The 27,250-nt window shown below is 30.4% G+C and overlaps 2 protein-coding genes across 5 annotated transcripts; both read right to left on the bottom strand.

Annotated features, from left to right (window-relative positions):
- Positions 1-2,868: 2,868 nt before the first annotated feature.
- On the bottom strand, positions 2,869-5,442 carry LOC109801553 (arabinosyltransferase RRA3). Its single transcript, XM_020362652.3, has 2 exons — positions 5,113-5,442; positions 2,869-4,251 (listed from the first exon to the last, which is right to left on the bottom strand). The coding sequence occupies exons 1-2, from the start codon at positions 5,314-5,316 to the stop codon at positions 3,136-3,138; spliced, it is 1,320 nt and encodes a 439-aa protein (XP_020218241.2). The 5' UTR covers positions 5,317-5,442; the 3' UTR covers positions 2,869-3,135.
- A 1,481-nt stretch (positions 5,443-6,923) lies between these two features.
- Positions 6,924-9,917, bottom strand: LOC109800887 (HVA22-like protein k). Of its 4 annotated transcripts, none has more exons than XM_020361804.3 (8): positions 9,831-9,917; positions 9,685-9,743; positions 9,473-9,570; positions 8,926-8,977; positions 8,570-8,633; positions 8,245-8,340; positions 7,790-7,862; positions 7,005-7,350 (listed from the first exon to the last, which is right to left on the bottom strand). In XM_020361804.3, exons 1-8 carry the CDS (start codon positions 9,843-9,845, stop codon positions 7,247-7,249), a joined length of 561 nt encoding a protein of 186 aa, XP_020217393.1. In that variant the 5' UTR covers positions 9,846-9,917; the 3' UTR covers positions 7,005-7,246. The 4 variants fall into 4 exon arrangements, with proteins under 4 accessions (XP_029127459.1, XP_020217393.1, XP_020217394.1 ...); XM_020361805.3 differs by having other exon boundaries at positions 9,493-9,559; positions 9,831-9,888; XM_029271626.2 differs by lacking the exon at positions 8,245-8,340 and having other exon boundaries at positions 6,924-7,350.
- Positions 9,918-27,250: the final 17,333 nt, after the last annotated feature.

The following is a 27,250-nucleotide window of genomic DNA, read 5'->3' as shown; positions in this document are numbered from 1 at the left end:
AATTAATGAAATGAAGTATTAAATGATTTTCAAATTTTCTAAAAAGTTGCAGACTTGATTTATGCATTAAAATTTTTTAATTCAACTGTTTGATTGTTGAAATTTGATGTAGAACATGAGTTATTATTGAACGAAATAAGTCTAGATAGACTTACTCTTAGAGTAAATGAATCTCTCCTTATATATATATATATATATATATATATATATAGAGAGAGAGAGAGAGAGAGAGAGGGAGAGAGAGAGAGAGAAAGAGAAAGAGAGAGAGAGGAAGCGACTCTAGTGAGAATATTTGCTAATAATAACAACAATAAATAATTTAGATTAAAAAATTATATATAAAATTATCACGTATTATTACCATTGTAATTTTTTTTCATATTTATTATTGTTGTTAACTTAATTACCTTCTCTTCCATCACACCTTTGTCACATAACTATCGCCACTACTACTATCGTTATCATTATCGTTGTCCATACTACTATCATTACTATCGCACCACTGTTGCCACTATCACTATTGCCATCGGCAATGGTGACAACAACACTAGTGGTAGTGGCAATAATGACGATGGTGTTGGTGGTAACGATGATAATGATGGTGGCAATCATGGTGGTGGTTGTGGTGGCGATAATGGTAGAAGCGACAACGACAATAGCGATGAAGACAACAATAGTGATAATATAGCAGTAGTGCAATGGAAGTGGTGGTGGTGACGGTTTCAATAACGAGGATGATGACAACAATAATAGAGAAAAATACGATGAGGACAGTACAAAGTAACTTCTTTTAATCTAAAGATTGTTATTAATTTACTCGTGTTCTCATATTAACAAGTGTTCTTACCTTGAGTCATCCCTATGTATGTGTGTGTGTGTATATATATATATATATATATATAGAGAGAGAGAGAGAGAGAGAGAGAGAAAGAAAAAGAGAAAGAGAGAGAGAGAGGATGTTTCAAGTAAGAAACTTCTTAATATAAGAAGTGTGAACTATTGATAATAACTATTAGTTTAAAATAGATAATTCATATTAAAATGCAACAAACGAAATTACCATGTTCTGTCATCATTATATAATTGTCATCATAACTTTCATTGTCACTACAATCATCACTGATTGTCTTCATTACCATTACCATTACCACTGACACAATTGCCAACACTACCACTATCCTTGCTATTGTTGTCACTACTATTGTCGTTGTCATAGTTGTTTCCACTACAATTATTGTTATTATCAATATTATTATCATTGTCTTCATCATTGTTGTCGCTATCACTAACGTTTCAACATCATCACCTCTCCTTAGCACCACTACTATCACCATCATCCTCATCATTGCTATTGCTACCACCACTTAAGGCAATGGTGGCAATGATAGCAATGATGACAATGGTGTAACGACAATGTTGGTATCAATAACAATGACAGAGATGGTACAACTGCCACTATTGTTGCATTGATGATGGTGGTGGCAACAAAAGTAGTGGTGGTTGCAACAGTAATGTCAGTAGTAGTGATTATAGCGATAATGTGTCGATAGTGATGTCAATTATAATAATTATTACTAATACAAAATTCATATTAAATAAATAAAATTTTACAATTTTATAACACTACAAATTAAAATAAAACGTTATTTATAAATTCTTAACATTTATATATACGTAAAATTTTAAAATATATAATATAATATATAAGTTTAAGTTATAATAAAATATAATAATGTCTATTAATAATAAGTTTACATCTAGAATAAAAAATTATCAGATTAATATAATACAAACTATAAAAAAATAAAGATATTAAAAATTATAAATTAACATAAATGATTAAATTATATTTATGAAATAAGTATTAAAAATAATTTAGTCTAATTTATAATTTCTTATTAAATACTATTTTATTTAAAAATATTTTAAATTAAATTTTAAAAATTAATTAAACTGATTCATACAGGTTTGACCAATTTTACTAGTTCTACATGTTTGATGTAAAACAGTTCTTTAAGCTAACCGAGTTGGTTTAAGATCGATTTCCAATCAAACAGATCCAACTAAACGGTTTGGTCCAATTTTCAAAATTATGAAAAATATACCAACTAAAATTACAGTTATCTAATCGATATATATATATATATATATATATATATATATATATATATATGACTTATTTGCAAGTTATTGATGCAAAACCTAAAGTTTTTCTTGAACATAAAAATTAAAAAAAAATGCTAAAATTTAAACTAAACCTGCGACATTTTAACCAACATTATGCTTGTCCAAGTAAAATTGAATTCAGATCCCTAAAACAAAGTCTAAATTCAAGTCTTGTGAATATAAGAAAATGTGATTAAAGAAGAAAAACTTTACTAACAACTATCAACTAAGTTTCTCGACAAAAATTAATAATCGATAAAGTCAAAAGACTTATAACAAGACCTATAACATGATAATGCATAGAAAAATCCCTATAAAACTTCAACTTGAATCATTTAAATAATTGAATCTTTTTATAAGTTTAGACTTGTTTGTTTGGTTAAATAAACAAATTTAAACAAACTTTTAATAAGCTAAACTCAAAAAATTCATAAATATTTCAGTACACGATTAGTTCTTCCTTTCAGTTTAGGTTTGATCATTCCCTGCCCTATTCCAGTATCACTTTGGTACAGGATTGAGAATTTGAGGTTCCAATTAACAAAATTCAAAATCTCTGTTAAGTCCACTCATATCATTTGTCAGGTACTGGTAGAAGAAGAACCTAACCGGAGGGTTTTTCATATCCCTAACATAACACAGGTCTCCAAGGCCTAAATATATGTATATGTTTTCCAATGTGTATAATGGGGTCGGTAAAGATAAAAACAACAAAAACCTCAAATTAGCATACAACAAATGTTACAGAAGAAATCGCTGTCTGCCCCACCAAGAGCAAGCACCAAAAACGAATAAAAGAAGGAAAAACTGAACCATCTCAGAATGGGGCAAAAAGCATAACTCAATGTGCTCATAAAATGCTGTCATTTTAGACCTACACATATGCTTTGTAACTAACAAAATCTACTGTAAAACTGTTCTGAACAATTGAGACAGCAAGAGAATATAGCATCGGCTGCAGAAGCAAGGTTACCATTCTGAGCCATCAGGGAAAGGTTTGAGAGCATCCTGCTTCCCATTAATGTAGTATTCAACAATTGCTTTCATTCGGGGAAGCTTTTCAGGGTGGTAATTCACATGAATAATTACTGGCTTCAATTTGCTCAGGTTAGCATCATTCCTCACTGTCTTGAACAGAACCTTGCTGTTCATGAAGAGATACATATCCATAGTTCTTCTGGCAGCATGAAGCCCATCATAACCAGGATGTGAGGGGTAGAATAGTTCCTCGTTGAAAACAGCCTGGTCCCACGCGTTCTCCTTTGAAAGCCGTGTTGCCACACGATCCAAAAGCTCAATTGAAGGGATTGTTGGTCTGATATAGAAGAAACCAGAGTTGAAAACCCATATCCTCATGGTATGAGCATATCGAGCCCAACCCATCGCAGGTTCATCGAAGACATCATTAAAGCCATAAGCTGTCATGTTATTATGACCATCGCTCATGGACTCCACGTCTGAATCCCGGTATAGATGATCGAAAGGATTCTGCAAATATACAATGTCAACATCTGATAGAAGAACACTGTATCCCAACTGCAAAAATTCTCTTAGAATACGAAATTTAAGACCAGAGACAGCATGGTTGCCCCCTGTTCTTCCAATGACATCAACACCATCATGTTGATCTCTTTTATACGCTGGAACTTGATTTGATTCACAATACTTTGCAATCTCATCGTCTAAAGCAACAACCAGATAATTGGTTATGCCAACTCTCTTGATATTGGTAAACCAGAGCTCCAGCATCTCCTTCACATTGGTGTTTGCAAGAGCAACTATAATCTCTCGTTTAATTGCAACTTTCTCTAATATCTTTGCCAATCTTGGATTCACAGATTCATCAGGAACGACAGTAGGGTTGGTTCTTAATCCCTTTACAGTACCAAAAGGTCCAGCTTTATACTGTTTACCTAATGTAAGGAATTGCTTTTGAGCCTGGTCTTTCCCTTGCTCTGCAAGCCGAAGCCTTTCAGTCAATTCCCTCACCTGTTTTTTCAGCTCAGCATTTTTATCTGATACCGCCACAAACTCTGATTTCAACATGTTGACACGATCCGAGGATTCACATCCAGCTGAATTTTCCTGCTAAAACAAAATCCAAAACAAAAATGATGCTGTTATGCAACAGAGCTCTTCTTTCATATACTTAATCCTGCAACCCCTGAAAAACCATTTGTAAACCAAACAAACAAAGATAAAATACTGCCTAAACAAATCGAGGAAAAAGATAGTAGGTAGACTTGTGCACTATGCCCGGATTGAATTTAAAGCAGTCTTAAAAAACTTAACATCATCCACATCTCCAATCATCTTACAAACAGAATTCCAGTTTGACATCAAAGCCTTAGCCAGGAGAGTATTTTTTTTTCTCCCTAGATACAGAAATCAACCAGACCTGAGCAGTTTTTTCTTCAAGATCGACTAATCTTTGTAAAAAGGGTCATTTGAACCACTGGTTGAAAACTAGTACTAAATTTGGCTCGTTACTTTCGTGCTTTTAGCATTGTTTTCCAATTAGAATAGTTGAAGTTTCACCTCCTATACCTATATTGATTTTCAATACAAATCTTTACAATACAGATCATCAAAATGAATCTACAATTCTGAGCCAAGATCATGTATTTAAGGAACTGCATCTAAGTTTTGCCTTGCTATTATCCATATTCAACAAATGCCAAGCGAAAGTGACAACACAATCGTTAAAAAATCTATAAAACGAGGAAAGAAGTTCGCCCTGTTTCATCAGGGCAATAACGGGGCCAACAGATCCGAAACCAGTAGAATCAGCAATATCAAACACAACAATTCAACATCAACACAAGAGAAAGAGCTGGTCAGAACATTGGGAATTCTCGGTCAACGATAATCACCCAAGTGATGAGACCCAAAAGCTGAAACAGTAAGGAAAACAGAAAAAGGCAAAGTCTTTGAGGAAAACGGAACCTGGGTCCTGGATCCCGCGAGAGGAAGATTGCGATTAGGGCTAATAACAGTGTCGGAGACGAAGAAGCCATTGGGGAACAAGAAAGCGAAAATGCAGCCAATAAGAACCCCAATTGCGACTGCAGATATGATTCTGGATTTGCGTAGAGAGTGAGTGCTGTTGCTCCTCATCAAGGGTCCGTCTCTGTCTCTGCGTCCTATCATTGTACCTTGAGATGAGATTCTTGTTGGGATACAACCTTTTCAGATTCTTCTTATATCAAGAGCTGGAATCAACAGTTGACTAATATTTTCCGATTAAAATTAGTACAAACATAAATCCGCAGTTAATTTTAGTTAAAATTCACTGCACTAATAAATAGCAGGCTACAACTAGAGTCTAGAATACACTTTTTCCTTTTTCGTCTTTATCATCAAAATTTGTTTTTCCTCTTTTATCATTTAAAAGATTTATTTTAGTATTTTAATTCTAAGTTTCAGACAATGTTATTTTATTTTATGCATGACAATTTTCAAATTTGGTGTACCATTTTTTACCCATTTGGTGCGATTACGTATATAAAACTATAGAATCTAACTAATTTTGACATGAAAATCGCATGAAACATGAAACATGAGATCCACACATAATCAGAAAATGAAAAACTTAATATCAGATTCTTTTTTGTACGTTAGTAAGACTCATATTTCACACGAAATTCAACATATTTATATCTCAATTTGATTTTAACATTAACTAAGTTTCATAATTATCATAAATCCAAATAGATAAATTTCACATATTGAATTAATCAAAGCAAACTTACTCATCAACATTAAAAAATAATTATTATTTTAAAAATTAAATTACACTTTTAATCTCTATTTTTATTAATCTATAATTTTAATTTTTTTAATTTTAAAACAGAGGTATTTAGTTCTTCTAATTTTAAAAACACAACTTTAGTCCTTTTATCAAATTGACATTTACTAATCATCAAAGTTTAATATTTATTTATATTTAAGTGATGAAACATTAATAACATAATATTTAAAAATAAAATAAAATAATAAAAAAAACTGTAAATAAGATCCTTAAATTTAAAATAAATATTAATTATTCAAAAAAATATAAATAATTTTTTTGAAAGATATATTTTAATTTTTATTCATATATATCATGTCATTAAATATCACATTACTAAATAATGACAAATCATCAAATAATATCAAAATTTAACAATTAACGAACAAGTTTTATTCTTTTAAAAATAAGAAAACTAAATGTCCTTATTTTAAAATAGAAAAACTAAAAGTCAAATTTAACCTACTTCAAAAGAACAACATAAAAATAGGGTCGATGAATTTATATTATAATTTTCATATTTTTTTGTCGCATATTTTACAAAAGTAAAAAAGAGGTGAGAGAAAGTGTACAAGTCATGAGAGTTTCTCAAGAATCTCAACATAAAAAAATTAAATAAAAATAAAAACAAAGAAATTTAAATAAAAAATAAGATAAAAATGAAAAATAAAAAAACTTATAAATTTAAACTCTATCAAATAAAATTTCAAAAAATGCTACATAAAATAAATGCTTTTACTAATCAAGTTTTTTTTTTTGTTCAAGTAAGCTTTTAAGTTAGTCAATCCAGTTACACAAAATATTTGATAAAAATGCCTAAATTTATCTTTACCATATACTGTATATTAAAATGTATCATAGGAATTGATTCTGTATATCTGTCAAACGAAAACTAAGATGCTCAAGCCTTCAAAGTCAAACATACAATAATAGATGAATGATGAATCCTCGAACATTCACAAGACCGTTTGTCGAAACTCGAAAGCATAAAATGCATAAATTATAATCATATAGTTGTTCGATGCTTACAGGTCAGCAAGCACAAATGTGGTCCTCACTATGTATAATACTCCGAAGACAATTGCTATGAAAAATCAGTATTTACATTAAATGTCTATTTCCTATGTATAGCTTGGTAGAAATCAAATAATAAATAAAACTAAAAAAAAATTAGTAATTACCAAAAGAAACTAATAATGCAAAACTCAGCACACCACAAGCAAATCATAACATCCGTGCATTAAAAACTAGCCAACCTAATTTTGTCTAATAATGAGAAAGAAAAATGTTTTAATCATCTTCTGATTCTGAATCCAGAACCTGCCTCTTAAAGGGTTCAATGCGATTTGACTCCCTCCCAACTGGATGAATGAGATTCCTAATCATCTGAGTAGCTGATGCAAAAAATAAACAAATGATTATACAAATTTCTTAGCTGAAAAATCAATAACAAACCAAATGTGTTTCATAATTGAGGAAAATCAATTCATGCGATGACATAAGAAACCAACCATAAGTCCACATACTACGGCCACAGTAAATAAGAGTAATTGAGCATATAAATTAAAATTCCCTAGTAAAATTACATATTTTAAATAACTATCTACACCACTATGTCTGGTAATACCAAAATAGTGTTAAGTTCCCAAGATTCTAATGACGACATATTCGATACCTACTAAATATAATATATCCAGAACAAAGAATAGGTAGCAAAATGGTTTAAACTAGTGTTGATTTTCCATCGACTTATTTTGTTTTCTTTTTGAACAGATTGGAATTGAAATGGAGAGTTTAAAGGCATATATAGAGTTATGGAGTTCACATGCATACCTGTCATTAACACCTTCACTACAAGAGTTTTTGCAAACTGCAATTCTGCTTGGTATCCACTAACAATTTTAGACTGCAAGGTCAGAAATCAATTAATAACATTATACTTTAACAGAAGAATTTCTATTTATTATGATACAATGGTACCTAATAAATTTGCGTATGATATGATATATGCTACTATATTATATGAAACAACATAAAAAAATGGGGGAAGATTGCCAAGTCATTCCTGTGCAATTCATAAAATAAATTTGGTGAGAACCACCTTAACTCACTGTCAATGGCATACAAACAATACCTAGCCAAATTCCCATGGGCAACAATAATAATTTAAAAACATTAATAAGATTCTTCTGCCCCTAACAGTCAAATAATAATCCACAATTAGAAAATCGAACCAGATAAGAAAAATGCATTTTTGACAAAAATGAAATCTATCAACAACTTCTTACCAATTCACCATACACAAATTCGACAATCAGATCCATTCTAGCTTGATGTTTCAACAGGAATGGACGCAGGTGACTAGAATACAGTTGTTTTGCACCCTGTTCAACAAGTATCATGTGGTTTTGTTTATTTATTTCTCATGTTCGATAAAGAACAAATTTTATTAGAGAACAATTGGGAAGGAGTACAAGATGGAACAAAAGACATCTCCCTTAAGAACTATAAATAACAATACAAGAATAAAACAACAAAGATAAGTTAACTAACTAAGCAAATTCACAAAGCATAGCAGAAAGTCAATAAGTACAGCAGTTCAGTTAAGCTTACATTGATAGCAGGAAGCTGTAGCCAAACAAGAAATGCTAACTTCAAGTGATAATAAAATGGAATCCTATTTAAATATGGCAAACAATCCTTGTTAGATCATAACTCTTTGAGTCAAATGTGCAAGCAAATAAAAATAAATCAGAACTAAATCTTTAATGTTAATCAGTTCAGTCATTCAGAAGATCATAAATATCAGACAACTGGGATGTGGGATCACAAGAGAAGTGAAGAAAATATAGAAATAACTTTGTTTGCAATGAAGATCAGAAATAGATACAAGGTAATTTTCCATGCAAAAGAGAAGAAAGAAACCTCAATTACTTATAAACAATAAAAACACAAGAAGTTGCCCATACCAGGAAAGTAAATTTTCAGCATACATTTCTGCAGCACTAAAAGACCCATAAGCTGAAAACCACAAGAGAGATTGGTGTTAATACACATGCAGAAAAATCCATCATATTAATGAAATCAATCAACTAATCCAAGTAAATAATAGCCCATCAAGATTAACAAACCCAGATTATAAAAGAGAACAGATAACTGCCGGAAGTTACTCTTACTCCCATCCCACTAACTTGAGAATTCTTCAAACGTGTTCATTGAAAATCACAAACAATGAATGTCAAAAAACTTCCAACGATATATAACTTCACAATACAACAACTACCAAAAATTTCATAAGTTGCACAAGGAAAAAGCAAATTGCAACCTAATAGTCCTCTTAAGTCAAAACTCGTTACCTCAATATATGTATTCCACACATCATAAAGGCATTAACATACATCACTAATACCAATCAAATTAATAAAGAAATAACACTAACAAAAAAAAAAAAAAACAATTGATCAATTTTATTAATCACCAATAACAATGAAGCGGAGGTTGAGAAAAAATTAGAACCTGCCCAATACAATAGGCACCTTTGTTGCTGATATGGGTCATTGTTCTCAATAGCTTTAAACGTGGAATACACGGGAAGCGCAAGCCCTATAGAACAGCTATAACAAGTAACTCAACATCATCACTGAAAAGGGTGTTTGTTCAGTCAAAAAAAAAAAAGTTTTTTTATAATTAAAAAAATAAAAAATTGATTGAAGGGGAAGCACGCATACCATGCTGCCCGAGCAACAATGCTGGAATTAACGGAAGAAAGAAGCAGTTTCAACCCAATCTGCAAATGATCGATCGAAGTGAGAAAAGAAACAGAAACAATTTTGTTGTGTGATAGCGAAAACAAAGAGAATGACGGGTAACGAACCTCTGGTAAAGCCATGAGGAAGACAAATTTTAGGTTAGGGACTTACTTTATTCCTTTATCCAAAGTTTTCTAATTCTTTTACTTTTTCCATTCTGTAAATAAAAACAGTGAATTTAAAATCACCTATATAATCATAATCCCTAAAAAATTCATAAAATAATTGAATTCTTAGATATGATTACAAATATACTTAAAATATATATATATATATATATATATATATATATATATATATTAATTTTTTATTATTTTTTTCATCTCATAAATGTTAGATTGTCACATGTAGGAATGACAAATAAACTTGTACCAATAGGTAATATCTGAATCCGTCCCAATTTTGACAGGAAATAACCGATTTGATCGGGTACGGGTATAGGTAAAACTCGATATATTAAATTGGGTACGGATATAGGTACAGGTATATACTTATCTGTCCCCGTACCCGTCCTCATCCCTGGTTTAATACCCACCCCAATTTAATTGTGTTAAAGAATTTTAATATTTTATTATGTATAATTATTTATTATAATATGAAACATTTATAGTTGTTTAATTATTAAGAAGTCTCTTGATTAAAATATAAGATAGAGAAATAACTTAATTATAATTGTAATATAATAAAAAAATAATTTAAAAATATTGTGTATTTTTTTACAAATAAATAAATAAAAAAGTTTTTTATGGGTACGGATACGGGTATACCCGATAGCCAACGGGGATGAGGATGGAGATAAAAATTATATACCCAACAGATACGAGTACGAAGATGAATTTGAGTCACAGAACAGAAATGGATATCATGAAATTCGTACTCGACCCACTCCGTTTTCATACCTAATTTCAAGAGAATAATGACATAACCTTATTATATATCTTAACTAAGTTGCGACAATATCAAGTATAAATTAAATTTGTTATTAAAATATATTGTATATAATTTTAAATTTTTAACATGTTATAATATCATACTACGTCGAGTTAGTAAAAAAGTTTGAACTATCTTCGCCCTTACTTTTAATAATTTTGAACGAAAAAAACTTGAAGGTAATAGTAGATAATGAAATTTTTGCAAAGATTGGTGTTCTTTGAAAAAAAAGATATATATATATATATTTATACTACTAAAAAAACTTTGAAAATTACAAATAACACATTAAAAAAAGTTATAAGATTTAATAAAATAAATACAACCACCTATAAAACCAAAAATCTTGCAAGATTTAATAATTTGATCAAAATATATACTTCTTATGGATGACAAGATGGATAAGGCTGGTGAGGTCAACTTGAAATAGCCTAATAAAATAAAGGCTTTGGGCTTCAAATTTGAAGTCAAAACCTAACTTGAGTGCAGATCTTTTTATAATAATCTAAAGCTCATGATATATACACCTCTTTTTTTTTTTATAAGTACACCTCCTTCTTTTAAAAAAATTATAAAATATTATAATTTAAAAAGAAATAATTTAATTTTACACTTTTAACTTTCAATTTGCTACTTTCTTCTTCTTATTCACACACTTTTTTTTTTTCTTTTAATTTTCACATGCTACCAAAATAAGTGGAGTGAAGGAAAAATAAGGGAGTGCATGTAAAAATTGAAAAAAGGAGAAAAGATATGTGAAAAAAAAGTAATAAATTAAATGTTGTGGATGTAAAATTAAAAAATTTAAAACAAAAAATTAAGAATATTTTAAAATTTTAATTATTTTTTTAAAAAAGAGGTGTACTTATAGAAAAAAAGAGGTGTATATATCATGAACCTAATCTAATCACAATCCAATTTAGAGTGCAAAGCCCGCTAATGGCCCAAAAAATAGGGGTTTTGTTAGACATTATTTCATTTTATAGGTTCAATTTGAATTTGGACTTTTTTTTAAGCCCAACTCACTATATAGTTCACACAATCTATATTAGATGACCCACATCAAGGTGTGTAACTCATTTGTCACCTCTAACTCATTATAATCACTTTATATATTTACTAAAATTATGTGCTTTTCATGAATTGAAAAAAAATATATAAAAAAAGTAACATTATGATAGAATTAATATTTTTTTATTTGATATCTTATTATTTATTCGTTTTTTTATGTCACACCGTATCACCTATCATATTATATCATTTTTTATCTTTTGCGTTTTTCTCTTTGATGATGTAGAATACGATTTAGAATTCATAAAACATTTATTATCAAACAAGTGATTTTAGTTTTTGCTTTCTAGAATGTCCATATATAACTACCTTTGTTTTTTTAAGTGTCAAAGTATTATAATCTCACTAATATTACTTATTATATGATTTAGTTTGTGTTAAGTACATTACAAAATAACATTCTTTACTGGACAACAAACATTAATCAAGAATATACTTTATCATATTAGTATAATATTCGTTGATGAAATACATCAAGCATATTAGTATAATTATGTTTCGATTGTCTTTTATAATGGATGGCGTGTTTAATATAAGTATTAAGTAATTCTCAGCGATTCTAAAATTACTGATATTGAAAGAAAAAAAAAACTTAATTGTCTGCTTATATGCAACGTATATACATGCAAATCAGAGCTTCAAGGGTTGCATCAGATCACATACAATAATAATCCATGAAACAAGAAGCCGAAGCTCTCGGAAGAGGATCAGGAACTAGAGGTCTGACAGACAAGCTAGAATCCTAAGTCCTAATTGAAAATATTATATATCAACAAAAACAAAAGTATCTGTGGATTACTTTTGTTGAAATGTTGGATTTTGCTTGCAATACCGTGCATTAGTGTTTGATGTTGAACTTCACATATTATTCATAATTTTTAGTTTTGTTTGATAATCTTTACTCTAATTTCTTGATTTTTTATTCCTAGGTCTTGTAACACATGTCTACTAAAGGTATGTTTCTCATTTATATACGTGTATGTATGTAATATATATATATATATATTATAATTTTGCAATGTTCTAACACTAGTGGCACAGTAAATCATTGCTATATAATACAAATTACTTGACATAAATCAACTAACTCCAACTAAAGCAAAGTAATTAAATATATATCATATATGTATAACTAAGGGAGTCACAATGAAGAGAACATAGAAAGAACTTTGTTTGCAATGAAAATCAGAAACAGATATTGGTCAAAACCATAGTTAATTGGAAACAATAAAACAGATGGAGAAGTTCTCCCTCTACCAGCAAAGTAATTTTTCAGCAAGCACTCAGAGATCCATAATTCAACTAAAAACCACAAGACACATGCACACAAATCCATCAACTGATTGAACTCACGACTCATCAAATTAAAGTTAACAATGTCAAATTACAAAACAATGCAGATAATTGCCTAAAGTTACCACTAACATCAGAATTCTTCAAACACGTTAATTCATTCAAATTCTAAGCAATGACCTAAACCTCCAACAGTATTTAACTTCATACTATTCTACAAATCATAAATAAAGGCATCAACATACATCACTAATAGAAAAATAATAATGACTTGTTTATTATACAAGAGCTTTTCTTATTATTAATTAAATTTAACTATAGAGTTTATTGAAATAAAAAATAAAGTTTATTTTCATATATTTTTTCTATAAAAACTATATATGTATATATATTATATTTAATAAAGTAATAAGTCATTCTGTAAAGCTAATTGATTTTTATAGAAGATGTTCCAAATGCTTTAACATAATCAAATGCAAAATTTAATTAAATTTATGAGAATGAGATGTTGAAATCAAATTCAAGAGAGAGACTCATGGGCCTTAGTGTGGTTAGAGTGAAGATGAATAAGTAGACTTTAAGTCCAAGTGTCTGATAGAAAGATCCAAATCCTTAATAGTGAACCATTAATGATGGACCATTCATAAATGGGCTGGTCAGAGTGGTGGGTACATCTAAGGCCGGTGATAAACACACCTCCACCATAATCAGCATAAGAAAGGTTCTTTTACAGTCATAGCATTTCGAAAAGTACTTTTACAGTCATTAGCATTCCGGAAAGTACTTTTCGGAATAGAAATTATTGTTCATATAATTCCGGAAAGAACTTTCCGTAATAGTAACTTTAATATTATGGAAAATACTTTCCGGAATTATATAACAAAATATTTCCAGAAAATAATTTCCGGAATAAGAATTTAATATTATGGAAAGTATTTTCCGAAACATTTTTATATAATTTCGGAAAGAACTTTTCGTAACAGTAAGAAGAAGAAGAAGAGGAGTGCCAGAAAGAGAAAGAAGAGGGGTGCGCAATGTCGGCAAGTGATTTTGTATGAGAAAAACTCTTACTTGTTCTATGAAAAGAAAGATTAGTACAAAAATAACTTTTAAAATCGGGGTTTTAAAATCAGTCATAAGGTAGCCATTTTAAAAGTGACGCGGTGGCCTGTACTGCAACAGAACGGCCCCAGAACGGCCCTTGCTGCAAGCAGAACGGCCCTTGCTGCAAGCAGAACGGCCTGTACTGCTTGCAGAACGGGCCGTACTGATTGAAGAACGCGACGTACTGCTTGCAGAACAGGGCGTACTGAAAACAGTACGGCCCGTTTTGCTGCAGAACGGCCAGCACTGAAAACAGAACAGGCCGTATTGCAAGCAGTACGGGCCGTTCTGCTTGCAGTACGGCCCGTTCTGCTTGCGGGGAAGGGGGTGCGAAGAAGGAGGGGTATAAATTTAGGAAATTTTTTTTTTAAGGGTAATTTAAACATTTTATATATATATTTTTTAAAAGGAGGTGTGCTTATAGGAGAGTGGAGGTGTGTTTATCATGAGGCTACATCTAATGATTAGAATGAAGACATGGCCCCTCGCATAATTGTTTGTAACATTTGACAAATGACAACCACATTCATTGTGCTGACAAAAATGGACCCATCCGCGAAAACAACCTCCAGATTTAACCATACAATTACAAATCATTCAACTTTGTATTGCGACCTGTTTTGAAAAAGAAAAAAAAAATATTTTAGAGAATTTTCATAGAAAATTATTGAATTTTACGAAAATTATCTTAAAACTTATTAATTATATCATACATATGTAAATAACTCCAGGATGTATCAAGTAAGAACTATTTTTTTTATATAAATAATTGTAATAAATTTAAATTATTAGATTATATTTGAATGATTAAGATACAAAATGTATAACTTTTATAAATGATCATACATCACTGACTAAATTTTAATATTAACTATGTTTAATTATATGATATAAAATTTTATTTCTTATTTTTCATAATAAATTAAAAGTTTTATCTTAATACAATCTCTAATAATATAATATATTAGGATTAATTCCCCGGCTATTGTTCTAATTGCAATAATAATGATGAAACGAAGATTTTAATTATAAAACACAAAAAATAAACATATAATAAAATAAACATTTTAAAAAAAATAAACCTTTTAAAAGTTTTATTATCAATAATTGTTTCTACGATTGTTGTTAGTGCGTAGATACACCTTTTTCCGAAAGAAAAAAAAAGTATTGTTAACAATATTATGCATTTGTATTAATGATATGATATATTAACAATATATATTACTTTTAATATCAGTAAAATTGACAAAACGAATTAATTTATTAATATTTTTATTATTATATAAAAAGCATAAAACACTTGAGTTTTACAGGCAGACAAGTTGGACACTTGGAAATTTTAAAGGAAGACCTAATTTGCTCTTATATATATCTTTCAACACATCTTTTTAATATTAAATGAATACTAAATCTAATATAATTTAAATAAAGCTCATACATAACTTTTCATATTAAAAATATTTGTTTTCGAAATTTTCAAATAAAATAAACACTATGGATTTAACCGGGAAGAAATTAAACATTGTTCTTTAAAATATGTACCGATTATCTCTTAATGAAGAGGATGGTTCATGGTTGTGTTTCCACATGCATTATTTGGTGTTAATAAATAACTATTGGCCTATAAAGATGGGAAGAAAAAGTGTACAATGTTTATCTAGTTAATGGCACCATATTGTCGTAATAATTTAGAGAAACACTTTTTATGGTTTTTTTAAAATTAATATCCAGGGCTAAACGTTCACACTGCAATGACTTTTCATCTCCTTTTTCGTGGCCACTTTTTCCCCTACCAAATAAAATAGGTACGAGTGGGAAATATTTGGATTTTTGAGTAAATGAATTATATGCGGCATAGTCTAATCTAATAATAGTAAAATACAAATAAAGCAAGATTCCGAATCAATAACAATTATCATAAGAAGAATTATGATTCATTCAACTTCTTTGCGAGAATGTATAGTAATATGAAAAATAAAAATAATTAATAGTGAGATAGAAAGGAAAATTAAAATTAAAAAAACGGGTATAAAAAAATATAAGTTACTAGACATCATATATTTTATTTCATTTCTCATTTTACAACTTTTTTGGTCTCATTTGCCTGCTCCATGTACTGTTGTCAATTAATTTTATTTATTATTTTGGAAGATACACTAAAAAAAAATTAATCACTATCTAAGTCTAGAGTATTCAAAGTGTGTAATTATATATATATATATATATATATATATATATATATATATATATATATATATCAGAGTGATTTCATATCTTAAAATTTTTTCAAATAAAGGTTTGAATAAAATAAAATAATTTGATATTTATACAAAATAGTCAAAATTAGAAAATACTTTTATAGAAGAATAAAAAGAATTAATTTCTAGTCGAGTTTCATACTTTTTATAATCTTATCAACATTACTTTAATTTGTTAATATTTTTATATGAATCATAATATTTTTATGAAATTCAATCTTTATATTAATATTATTTTTTTTATCAAAATTTAAAGTAAATTAATGTAATATAATTCTTAATTAATAATCTTAGAATAATATTTATATGTATATATGTTTAAATAATTACATAATCTTATATATTAAGAAATTAATTATAAGTAATATAATAAAATATATAGTTATTTAAATTAAAATTTAATCATCTTAAAATATATAAAATAAATAACATTTTGACTAGGGTTTAAGACTAGATAAGACAATACCCTTAATTATCCTGCCTTAATCATGACCGTGATAGAAACCAATCTATAATCTTTGATTAAAAAAATACTATCAAACTACTTAAATTAAATAATGTTTTATCAAAAACATTAACAATATAGTGGGGTCCTAATTAAGTTTGAACTTATTGTCGTGTTTGGAGACTTAAAAAAAAACTTCGATGAAGAGTCCAAACACAGCTGCCTAATGCAACCAAGAGCAACCACTCCTTAATTTTCTACCACCTTCATTATCTGCATCATGGCTTTGACAACATATACATAGATTCTGTGGTTTTAGTGTGCCAAGAAAAAGCCAAAGAAGCCACACACCACAAGATTGAGAGATTGATGTGGTAGTCAAAATCTTTACTCACATGTACTGCTACGTTTATTGGTCCCCCAAGAAAGAGATGATCCTACTCTTTTCTTTCTAACCACGGAGAATAGTAAACAACAATACAGGGTACTACGGTACTATGTCCCTACCATAGTTTAGAACTTAGTTTCAATTTCAAATTGGTGATGATCATGTATTGTATATGATCGATCATGATATATTTTAATAAAAAGATGTTTGATTAATCACCATATGCGCGTGCGTTAGTCGAAGTTCTTAAGGTATTGAAGATCGACAAGTGTACTGTGGAAACAGCATTCATATCAAGTTCATCAGTTCCAATTATCATGCATGACTTTCTTCACTATATTAAGTAAAATTAACTTTAATAACCTTATTAAGAGTACGTATATCACTTTAAAATTGATTAATTTTTATCAAACAAGAAAAAAAAAACTAAGTTAAACCATATATGTGGTGACTTAATTTTATTAACTATTTGACAGAAATCCATAATGCAACAGATTAACCTGAGCTGATCAATAATTAAGTAAACTTAATTCCTTTTTTAAATTGTTTCTCCCTTTCTCATGGCCTAGCTGTTTGATACAGCCATGTCATTGTTTCAATGGAAAAGAAAATGAGAGATACATGCTGGAATCTTCAATCGTGTGAGAATTTTTAAACTATTTCTTGTGAGTTAATTATAATAGAGCTAATTAAAATAATAAAGCATACAATATTAGTTTTATACGTTGAGCTATGAATTGAGGAGCCGTACGTTGTTTATTCCTCACCTTCTTAATCATTGTTGTTAATTTATATTATAACACACATACTCACGAAATAGCACAAGTACTGGTCAAAGGTCGTTGGTAGGGAATCAGTGGTTATAATATTATATGAGTACGTTAACATTAATTAGATAGATTACTTACAGTTAAAAAAAACATTAAACTCACATTAGAATAATACGTGTGGTGCTGTCAAAGTAAAAAAGAATAATACGTGGGTTTTTTTTTTTTTTTTAACTATTCTTACCATGTGATGTAAATTAAAAAGTTGATCACAAATGTCTAATCGAAGATTATACTATATTATGTCTTCACATGGTTTTGGGATTGATAAGCATCCCAAAGATTAGGAAATGTAAATACATATTTCATACAACATATATACTTAATTTTATTAAAAACGATATATTTTATTGCATTCAGTAAATAATATAGTTCCAATAATTAAATCGCAAAAATATGCTACATATTTTTATATAAAATAATTTTAATCGTATTATTGTTTATTATAGCCAAAATATTTTGTTACTCATAAATTTTTAATTATATTATAAAAGATTATTTTTAATTATTTTTAATTTATTTTTAAATATTAAAATTTAATTTATAAATAAGTAAAATAAATAAAAGGTAAAATAGACAAGAAATTAAAAGAATCAGTAAAAATCATCTCATCAAATAAAAACACTCTCATTAAAGCTTCTAATAGAATAAAAATGTAAAAAAAATACTATTCTTAAAAAGAAGTCCCTATAAACAATTTTGTATAAAATGGCCTATCATATCTAATATAAATTATATTATATATTTCATCCTTTATCTAATTTATTAAATTTATTTTGATCACTTATTTTTTAAAACATTTATTTTGCTTTTTTTATTTTTTAAATATGAGTCAGTTTGACCATTTTAAAATAATGATTTTTCTTAACTTTTAAGCATAATTTTAAATTTTTTTATTAATTTAAAACATAAAACTTGTTTCATTGAATTCGCTTATATAAAAATTATTAAATGCAATTGATCTTCAAATTAAATGGTATTATAAACATATATGATGAAATATGTCTTAAAATAAATATTAAAAAATATAAAATTTTCATAAATCTGATTTAATATTATTTTTAGATGCTCATAAAATATATATTTTTATATAATTTTTTAATGATGTCTGAAGTCCTTTTAGATTCGACTGCTAATTAAATTTCATAATTTTCATATAATTAAATTTAATATTATAAGTTTTATATTTAAATCAATAAAAAATAAATTCAAAATCATATTACAAAACTCAAAATAATTATTATTTAAAAAGAATTGATTCAAATATATAAAATAAATAATAAAATGAACATTCTAACAAATATAGCATCAATATAAAGAAATAACTAAAATAAAATTAAAAATAATTTATTAAGGATAAAGTGATGCGTGTTAACTACTTTTAGTTATTTATATAATTAATTATAAAAAATATATATATTACTATGCGTGAAAAAATTGCCCACCCCAGTTTACAATCGAATTGATGGGCAGTGGGGTCGTTCTTAAGATAAGCAATGAATGAGATGCATGGCTATATATGTTTATGTTTATGTTTGCTTAAAACCCACTTTTTCTTCTTTTTTCAATTCAAAAGGATGCCCAGTCAAGAAACGTTCTCTGAAATTTCAAATTTCAAAACACGTGCAAATCAGATTATTGACTAATTAAATTTAATAGTTTAAAATCAATTCTATTAAAATTATTTTTGCTAAACTTTTTAAACAAATTACCATTGTGCTCAACAGTATACCAGCATTTTTTTTTTTTTTAATAAGAATATATATATATATTTACCGAATTAGCATATAAAAGAATATACTATAGAAAAATACCTTCGAATACACTAGCATTTAGTCTCACCAATTTATATAAGAATAATTATACAATTTATCTTCGAACATATTGTTATTAATAATTATATTTATTTATTTAATAATATACTAGACATCCTCTTTTATTTAAGATACTTAGATTCTATATTTATTAATTACTCTCGTCGTATAAAAATAATAGTTTATTGTAAGTGTGTTATTATATATATTATTTTGGTCAATATGAGACCTTAAGTTCAAATTTTATTGTCATTTATATTGTTCTTGCTTTTTTTTTTAAGTAAAAATTTAAGATAACTCTCACATTATTCTATAACTATATTTTTTATCAACAAGTGTCATTGGTTTGAGTGGCGCTGCTGAGGCTACTCTTCGTTAGATAAAATATTAGATTTAAGTAATATAAATGAAAAAAGATATAACCAAAAAGAGTCTCCACTAAAAGAGGTTAACTATATTTTTCAATTGAAATTAATTATCAACAAAATCCGTAAATACTATAATTAAAAAGCAAACATTAACTATATAAAAAAAAAACTATCATAATTTCAATAATAAAAAATAACAGTAATACTTATGAATGACTCTAAACTCTAAACTCTATTAATACTTTTGATTATTTAATGATACATTTGTTTTTTTATTTTATTAAGTCATTGATTTGAATAATATTATATATATTTAGTCTTTTAAAAACAAAATTTTGATTTCAAATCTTGTAGGTAGAAAAAAAAATAAATCAAAAGAAAAACTTTACTATAAATAGTCATAAGTTTAATGCTATCAACAAAACTAATGAATACTTTTATATATATACAAGTCAAAAGGTTTAGGGTTTAAACTAATGAATACTTATACTAATACTAATAATACATGTCAAAAGGTGTTAAATAATAGAATATTGATTCATCATTTTGCGTGTATATAAACATTTGGGAGTTATACAAACCTATGAGACAGCCGAGATGTATATTTATTTCTAAAATAGAAAAAGGATCGATATCAATGTGTCTAATTTCTGAAAAAGTATACTAAAAAATTAGAATAATAGATTTAAGCCTAACTCAACCCTACAAAACCCGCTTGTAAGGTGAGGGTTGCTTTCCACTTATATACTATTCAATTTCCTAATCTCTAGTCGATGTGGAACTTGGGTTTTTTCCAACACACTCCCTCACGTCTAGTACTATTGGGCTTAGTACGTGGATAAATGGTGGATGACCCTTTTTAATGATCTAGTATTGGCGGGATTTGGGTTTTTCTCAATACACCCCCTCATACCTATGGCGCATGCATCAATGGTGGGTGGTCCATTTTTAAAAATCTAGGATAGCTCTGATACCAACTTAGAATAGTGAATTTAAGCTTAATTCAACTCTACAAAACCAGTTTTGTAAGGTTGAATTAGACTTAAATTCACTATTCTAAGAAAAAGGTTTGGGAATCATACATGAAACATGATCATGTCCGAACAGCCAATCCTCCTCTAGGGTTGCCATTATTGATGTTTGGTACGATTCCTATTCATTCATCAAATTATTCCCAAAATAGATAGACTCCATTATATTATTTCCGACTCCTACTCTCTCCGGTGAATAGTTCACACCACCATTCCTGTTGGGTACAGCTGCCAAGCCACTTTCGGTGGCTTTTAATTTTTAAATTAAAAGCGGGTCCCACATGATAATAAAATAATATTAAAGGTTTAGGAGAAATTACGAAAATGCCATTGGGACTTTCCTATAAATAGGGAAGCTGAAAATCGTAATTTTCATCCCAAATCTTCTTCTCTTCTCTCTTCCTCTCTTATACACCTTGAGATCTGTTCTCGGTAGTAGTAGTCTCCTAATTCAAAGGAGTAAGTTATAGAGAGAGAAGTGTTGTAATTTCCTCCCTTTCAGTAAATAATATTTTTACTGTGGTTATTTTCTCCCTTGTCTCTTTTTTACTCATCTCTTATTTTAGCTGTGAGTAACTATTAAGCCTACTCTCGACCTAACAGTGGTATCAGAGCCACTAGGTTGTTTATTATTCCGCTGTGGTGTACATTGGTATAGTGTCGGAGAAAATTTCTTAGTATGCTCTGTGGCTGCAGTATTGTCTGATCAGTCACATCAGAAAAGAATTATTCTTGTTACTGGATTTTATCATTGTTCCAGTAGGCGGTACTATTCTAGTGGAAGTTACTTAAGTCGGTTTAATAGAAGAAATTATGGCAGCAAAGTTTGAGATAGAGAAGTTCAACGGGAACAATTTTTCCCTGTGGAAATTGAAGATAAGAGCAATTTTGAGAAAAGACAACTGTCTTAAAGCAATTGAAGGCAGGCCATCAGATATTACTGATGAAAAGTGGAGAGAAATGGATGACAATGCTGTTGCCAATTTGCACTTAGCAATGGCTGATTCAGTTTTGTCGAGCATAGCAGAGAAGACAACTGCAAAGGAGATTTGGGACACGCTCGTAAAATTATACGAGGTCAAGTCACTTCACACCAGAATATTCTTAAAGAGGAAACTCTACACTCTTCGAATGAGTGAGTCCACAGCAGTGACGGACCACATCAACAATCTGAATACGCTATTTGCTCAGCTTTCAACAGCTGATTTCAACATAGTGGAAAATGAACGTGCGGAGCTTCTACTTCAGAGTTTACCAGATTCATATGATCAACTCATCATCAACATAACAAACAATAATGTTGTTGGTCGTCTATCCTTTGAGGATGTTGCCGGAGCTATTCTTGAAGAAGAGTCCAGGCGAAAGAATAAGGAAGACAGACTGGAAAGTTCAAAGCAAGCAGAAGCTTTGACGATGATGAGAGGAAGATCAATGGAACGTGGCTCCAGTGGGAGTCAAAATCATGGTAGATCAAAATCTCGAGGAAGGAAGAACCTCAAATGCTATAATTGTGGCATGAGAGGGCACATGAAGAAAGATTGTTGGCACAAGAAGAGTGGAGGAGGGAAGAATTCTGAAGCGTCAACCTCTCAAGGTTGTGTTGCTAGTACCCAAGAAGATGGAGAAATATTGTACAGTGAAGCAATAAGTTCTAGAGGCGAAAAACAACTCCATGAATGTTGGATATTGGATTCAGGTGCAACCTGGCACATGACTCCAAATAGAGATTGGTTTTGTACTTATGAACCAATTTCAAGAGGATCCGTATTTATGGGAAATGATCATGCTTTGGAAATTGCTGGAGTTGGTACTATCAAATTAAAAATGTATGATGGTACTGTTCGTACAATTCAAGGGGTACGACATGTGAAGGGCTTGAAAAAGAATCTATTGTCCATTGGGCAACTAGATGATCTCAAGTGCAAGATCCACGTTGAAGGTGGAATCTTGAAGGTAGTTAAAGGCAATTTGGTGGTGATGAAAGCTGAGAAGATCACATCAAATCTATACTTGCTCTTGGGAGAAACGTTGCAAGAAGCAGATGCATCAGTTGCAGCAATAAGTCAAGAAGAGGCAACGATGATGTGGCATCGTAGACTAGGACATATGTCAGAGCGAGGCCTGAAAATTCTTGCGGAACGTAATCTCTTGTCAGGGCTTAAAATGGTAACCTTACCATTTTGTGAGCACTGTGTGACAAGCAAGCAACATAGATTACAATTTGCCAAAGTAACTACAAGGAGCAAGCACATACTTGACTTGATCCATTCTGATGTCTGGGAATCACCAGAAATTTCCATGGGAGGAGCAAAATATTTTGTATTATTTATTGATGATTATTCCCGGAGATTGTGGGTGTACCCAATCAAAAAGAAGTCAGATGTGTTCCCAGTATTCAAGGAATTTAAAGCACAGGTGGAACTTGATACTGGAAAAAGGATTAAGTGCTTGAGGACAGATAATGGAGGAGAATATATAGATGGTGATTTTCTGGCATTCTGCAAGCAAGAGGGTATCAAGAGGCAATTTACAGTTGCTCATACACCTCAGCAGAATGGGGTAGCAGAGCGGATGAATCGAACTCTCCTAGAAAGGACAAGAGCTATGTTGAGAACTGCAGGATTAGCCAAGTCTTTCTGGGCAGAAGCAGTAAGAACTGCTTGTTATTTGATCAATCGCTCACCATCAACAGCAATTGGTTTAAAGACACCAATGGAGATGTGGAGTGGAAAACCATCTAATTATTCTTCATTACATGTGTTTGGATGTCCTATGTACGTGATGTACAACTCCCAAGAAAGAACAAAGCTGGACCCAAAATCCAGGAAATGTATATTCTTGGGTTATGCTGACAATGTTAAGGGGTATCGCTTGTGGGATCCCACTGCCCGCAAGGTTGTTGTTAGCAGGGATGTAGTGTTTGCAGAAACTGAACTGCAAAAGGAGCAGGAAAATGACAGCACTATCAAAGACACCAGTATAGTGGAGATAGGAGGAAAATCTAAAGAAGATGACACCTCTGAAGCAGAACAAGAGCACGATGAACAAGAACCAAATGAGGACAATGATGGAGATGTTCGACGAACAACACGTCAGACGAAGAAACCATCTTGGCATTCAGACTATGTTATGGCAAGTCATGATGCGTACTGTCTCTTAACTGAAGAAGGAGAACCATCAACCTTTCAAGAGGCGTTGAGGAGTTCTGATGTTTCTCAGTGGATGGCAGCAATGCATGAAGAAATAGAGGCCTTACATAGAAATAAAACATGGGAACTTGTTGATCTTCCAAAAGGTCGAAAAGCCATTGGTTGCAAATGGGTCTATAAGATCAAACGTGATGGCAATGATCAAGTGGAGAGATATCGTGCAAGATTGGTGGTTAAGGGATATGCTCAGAAAGAGGGCATTGATTTTAACGAGATATTCTCGCCAGTTGTCCGATTAACCACAATCAGAGTTGTTCTGGCTATGTGTGCTGCATTTAATTTACATCTTGAGCAACTTGATGTAAAGACTGCTTTTCTTCATGGGGAACTCCAAGAAGAAATATATATGCTCCAACCAGAAGGCTTTAAAGAACAAGGAAAAGAAAACTTGGTTTGTAGGTTGACCAAATCTCTGTACGGTTTAAAGCAGGCGCCAAGGTGTTGGTATAAGAGATTTGATTCCTTCATTATTAGCCTTGGTTACAACAGACTAAGTTCAGACTATTGTACGTACTACAATAGGTTTGATGACAATGATTTCATCATCTTGCTGTTGTATGTGGATGACATGTTGGTGGTAGGCCCCAACAAAGATCAGATCCAAGAATTAAAGGCACAATTGGCTAGGGAGTTTGATATGAAGGACTTGGGACCAGCAAACAAGATTTTAGGGATGCAAATTCACCGAGACAGAAAAAACAGGAGGATTTGGCTTTCTCAGAAGAATTATTTATTGAAAGTCTTGCGGCGCTTCAACATGCAAGACTGTAAGCCAATTTCGACCCCACTTCCTGTTAATTGTAAATTATCCTCAAGTATGAGTCCTAGCAATGAAGCAGAAAGGATAGAAATGTCTCGAGTGCCGTATGCATCAGCGGTGGGAAGCCTTATGTATGCCATGATTTGTACGAGACCAGACATTGCACAAGCAGTGGGAGCGGTCAGTAGGTTTATGGCAGATCCTGGTAGAGAGCATTGGAGTATTGTAAAGAGGATCCTTAGATATATCAAAGGAACCTCAGATGTTGCATTATGTTTTGAAGGATCGGAGTTTTTTGTCAGAGGCTATGTTGATTCAGATTTTGCAGGAGATCTGGATAAAAGAAAATCTACTACTGGTTATGTGTTTACACTTGCTGGAGGAGCAGTGAGCTGGTTGTCTAAGTTACAGACTGTTGTAGCTCTATCTACTACAGAAGCTGAATACATGGCAGCTACGCAAGCATGCAAGGAAGCAATTTGGATTCAAAGGTTATTGGAAGAACTCGGGCACAAGCAGGAGAAAATTACTGTGTATTGTGACAGTCAGAGTGCCTTGCACATTGCAAGGAATCCAGCCTTTCATTCCAGGACAAAGCACATAGGAGTCCAATATCACTTTGTTCGTGAAGTAGTAGAAGAAGGAAAAGTGGATATGCAGAAGATCCATACAAAAGACAACATAGCAGACATAATGACAAAGCCTGTCAACACTGACAAGTTTACATGGTGTCGATCCTTATTTGGCCTATTGAAAACATAAGCAACATGAAGTATCAATAAAGAAGTGTCAGTGGTGTGAAGATATGATTAACTTAATCATAATCTTCAAGTGGGAGAAATGTTGGGTACAGCTGCCAAGCCACTTTCGGTGGCTTTTAATTTTTAAATTAAAAGCGGGTCCCACATGATAATAAAATAATATTAAAGGTTTAGGAGAAATTACGAAAATGCCATTGGGACTTTCCTATAAATAGGGAAGCTGAAAATCATAATTTTCATCCCAAATCTTCTTCTCTTCTCTCTTCCTCTCTTATACACCTTGAGATCTGTTCTCGGTAGTAGTAGTCTCCTAATTCAAAGGAGTAAGTTATAGAGAGAGAAGTGTTGTAATTTCCTCCCTTTCAGTAAATAATATTTTTACTGTGGTTATTTTCTCCCTTGTCTCTTTTTTACTCATCTCTTATTTTAGCTGTGAGTAACTATTAAGCCTACTCTCGACCTAACAATTCCTACATATATAAAACTGATGTAAACCTTTCGATGATAATAAGGACTCTAAAAACAGCGACAAATTGCAACTAATGCATTATGAGATGCTTATTGCTAGCCACCGTGGGAACCTTACAACCCACATATAGGTACACACTTGTGTGAAAGGTTTTCCTTTTGATCCCAGATCGATGTTGACATCAAACTGACCACGGCTTCAAACCATATGAAATTATTAACTGATGCATATCAAATTTACTTCATATTTCTCTCCAAAAAGAAACCTATATATGCCAACATATAACTTAGTATAAATAAACTGAAAGTGATCACCCCCCCTATTTTTAGTACATGTTAATAGCTTTTATCCATCTTTTTCCCCAACTTTATCTTAGGTGGATCTAATTTCAAGTTTTCAACCCGGGCATGGCGGAGAGACATCATGGCTAAGTAATAAGTATAGTCCAATGCTCACAAGTCACAATCCTAATTTTACTAGACCAGCCACGCCCTAAAGCTTCTTAAATGCAAGATGGTCATTTTTATTTTTTTTACATGTGTCTATAGTCTATACTCTATAGTCAGCCATAATTGAACACAACACAGCAATAATAAAAATTATAAATCGATATATAGGCAACAATAAATATTTTTGTACATGTACCAACATTAATTGACATATATTGTAATAATTTTTATCTGTTAATCAAATTATATAAGATTCGAGTTTTATCCTTAAATATAAAAATAAATTATGTTAGAAGATAAATATTTAT

This window comes from Cajanus cajan, chromosome 8 (genome assembly GCF_000230855.2).
Source record: "Cajanus cajan strain Asha chromosome 8, NIPB_CcT2T_4, whole genome shotgun sequence".
NCBI lineage: Eukaryota > Viridiplantae > Streptophyta > Magnoliopsida > Fabales > Fabaceae > Cajanus > Cajanus cajan.
This window is presented reverse-complemented; position numbering and strand designations above follow the sequence as displayed.

Coding starts and splice junctions, on each gene's coding strand:
- LOC109801553 (XM_020362652.3), bottom strand. CDS start 5,316: ATGATAGGACGCAGAGACAGAGACGGACCCTTGATGAGGAGCAACAGC. Junction 4,252..5,112: donor TCGCGGGATCCAGGACCCAG/GTTCCGTTTTCC, acceptor TTGTTTTAGCAG/GAAAATTCAGCTGGATGTGA.
- LOC109800887 (XM_020361804.3), bottom strand. Junction 7,863..8,244: donor AATTTGTGTATGGTGAATTG/GTAAGAAGTTGT, acceptor CTGACCTTGCAG/TCTAAAATTGTTAGTGGATA. Junction 7,351..7,789: donor AGTGAAGGTGTTAATGACAG/GTATGCATGTGA, acceptor TTTTTGCATCAG/CTACTCAGATGATTAGGAAT.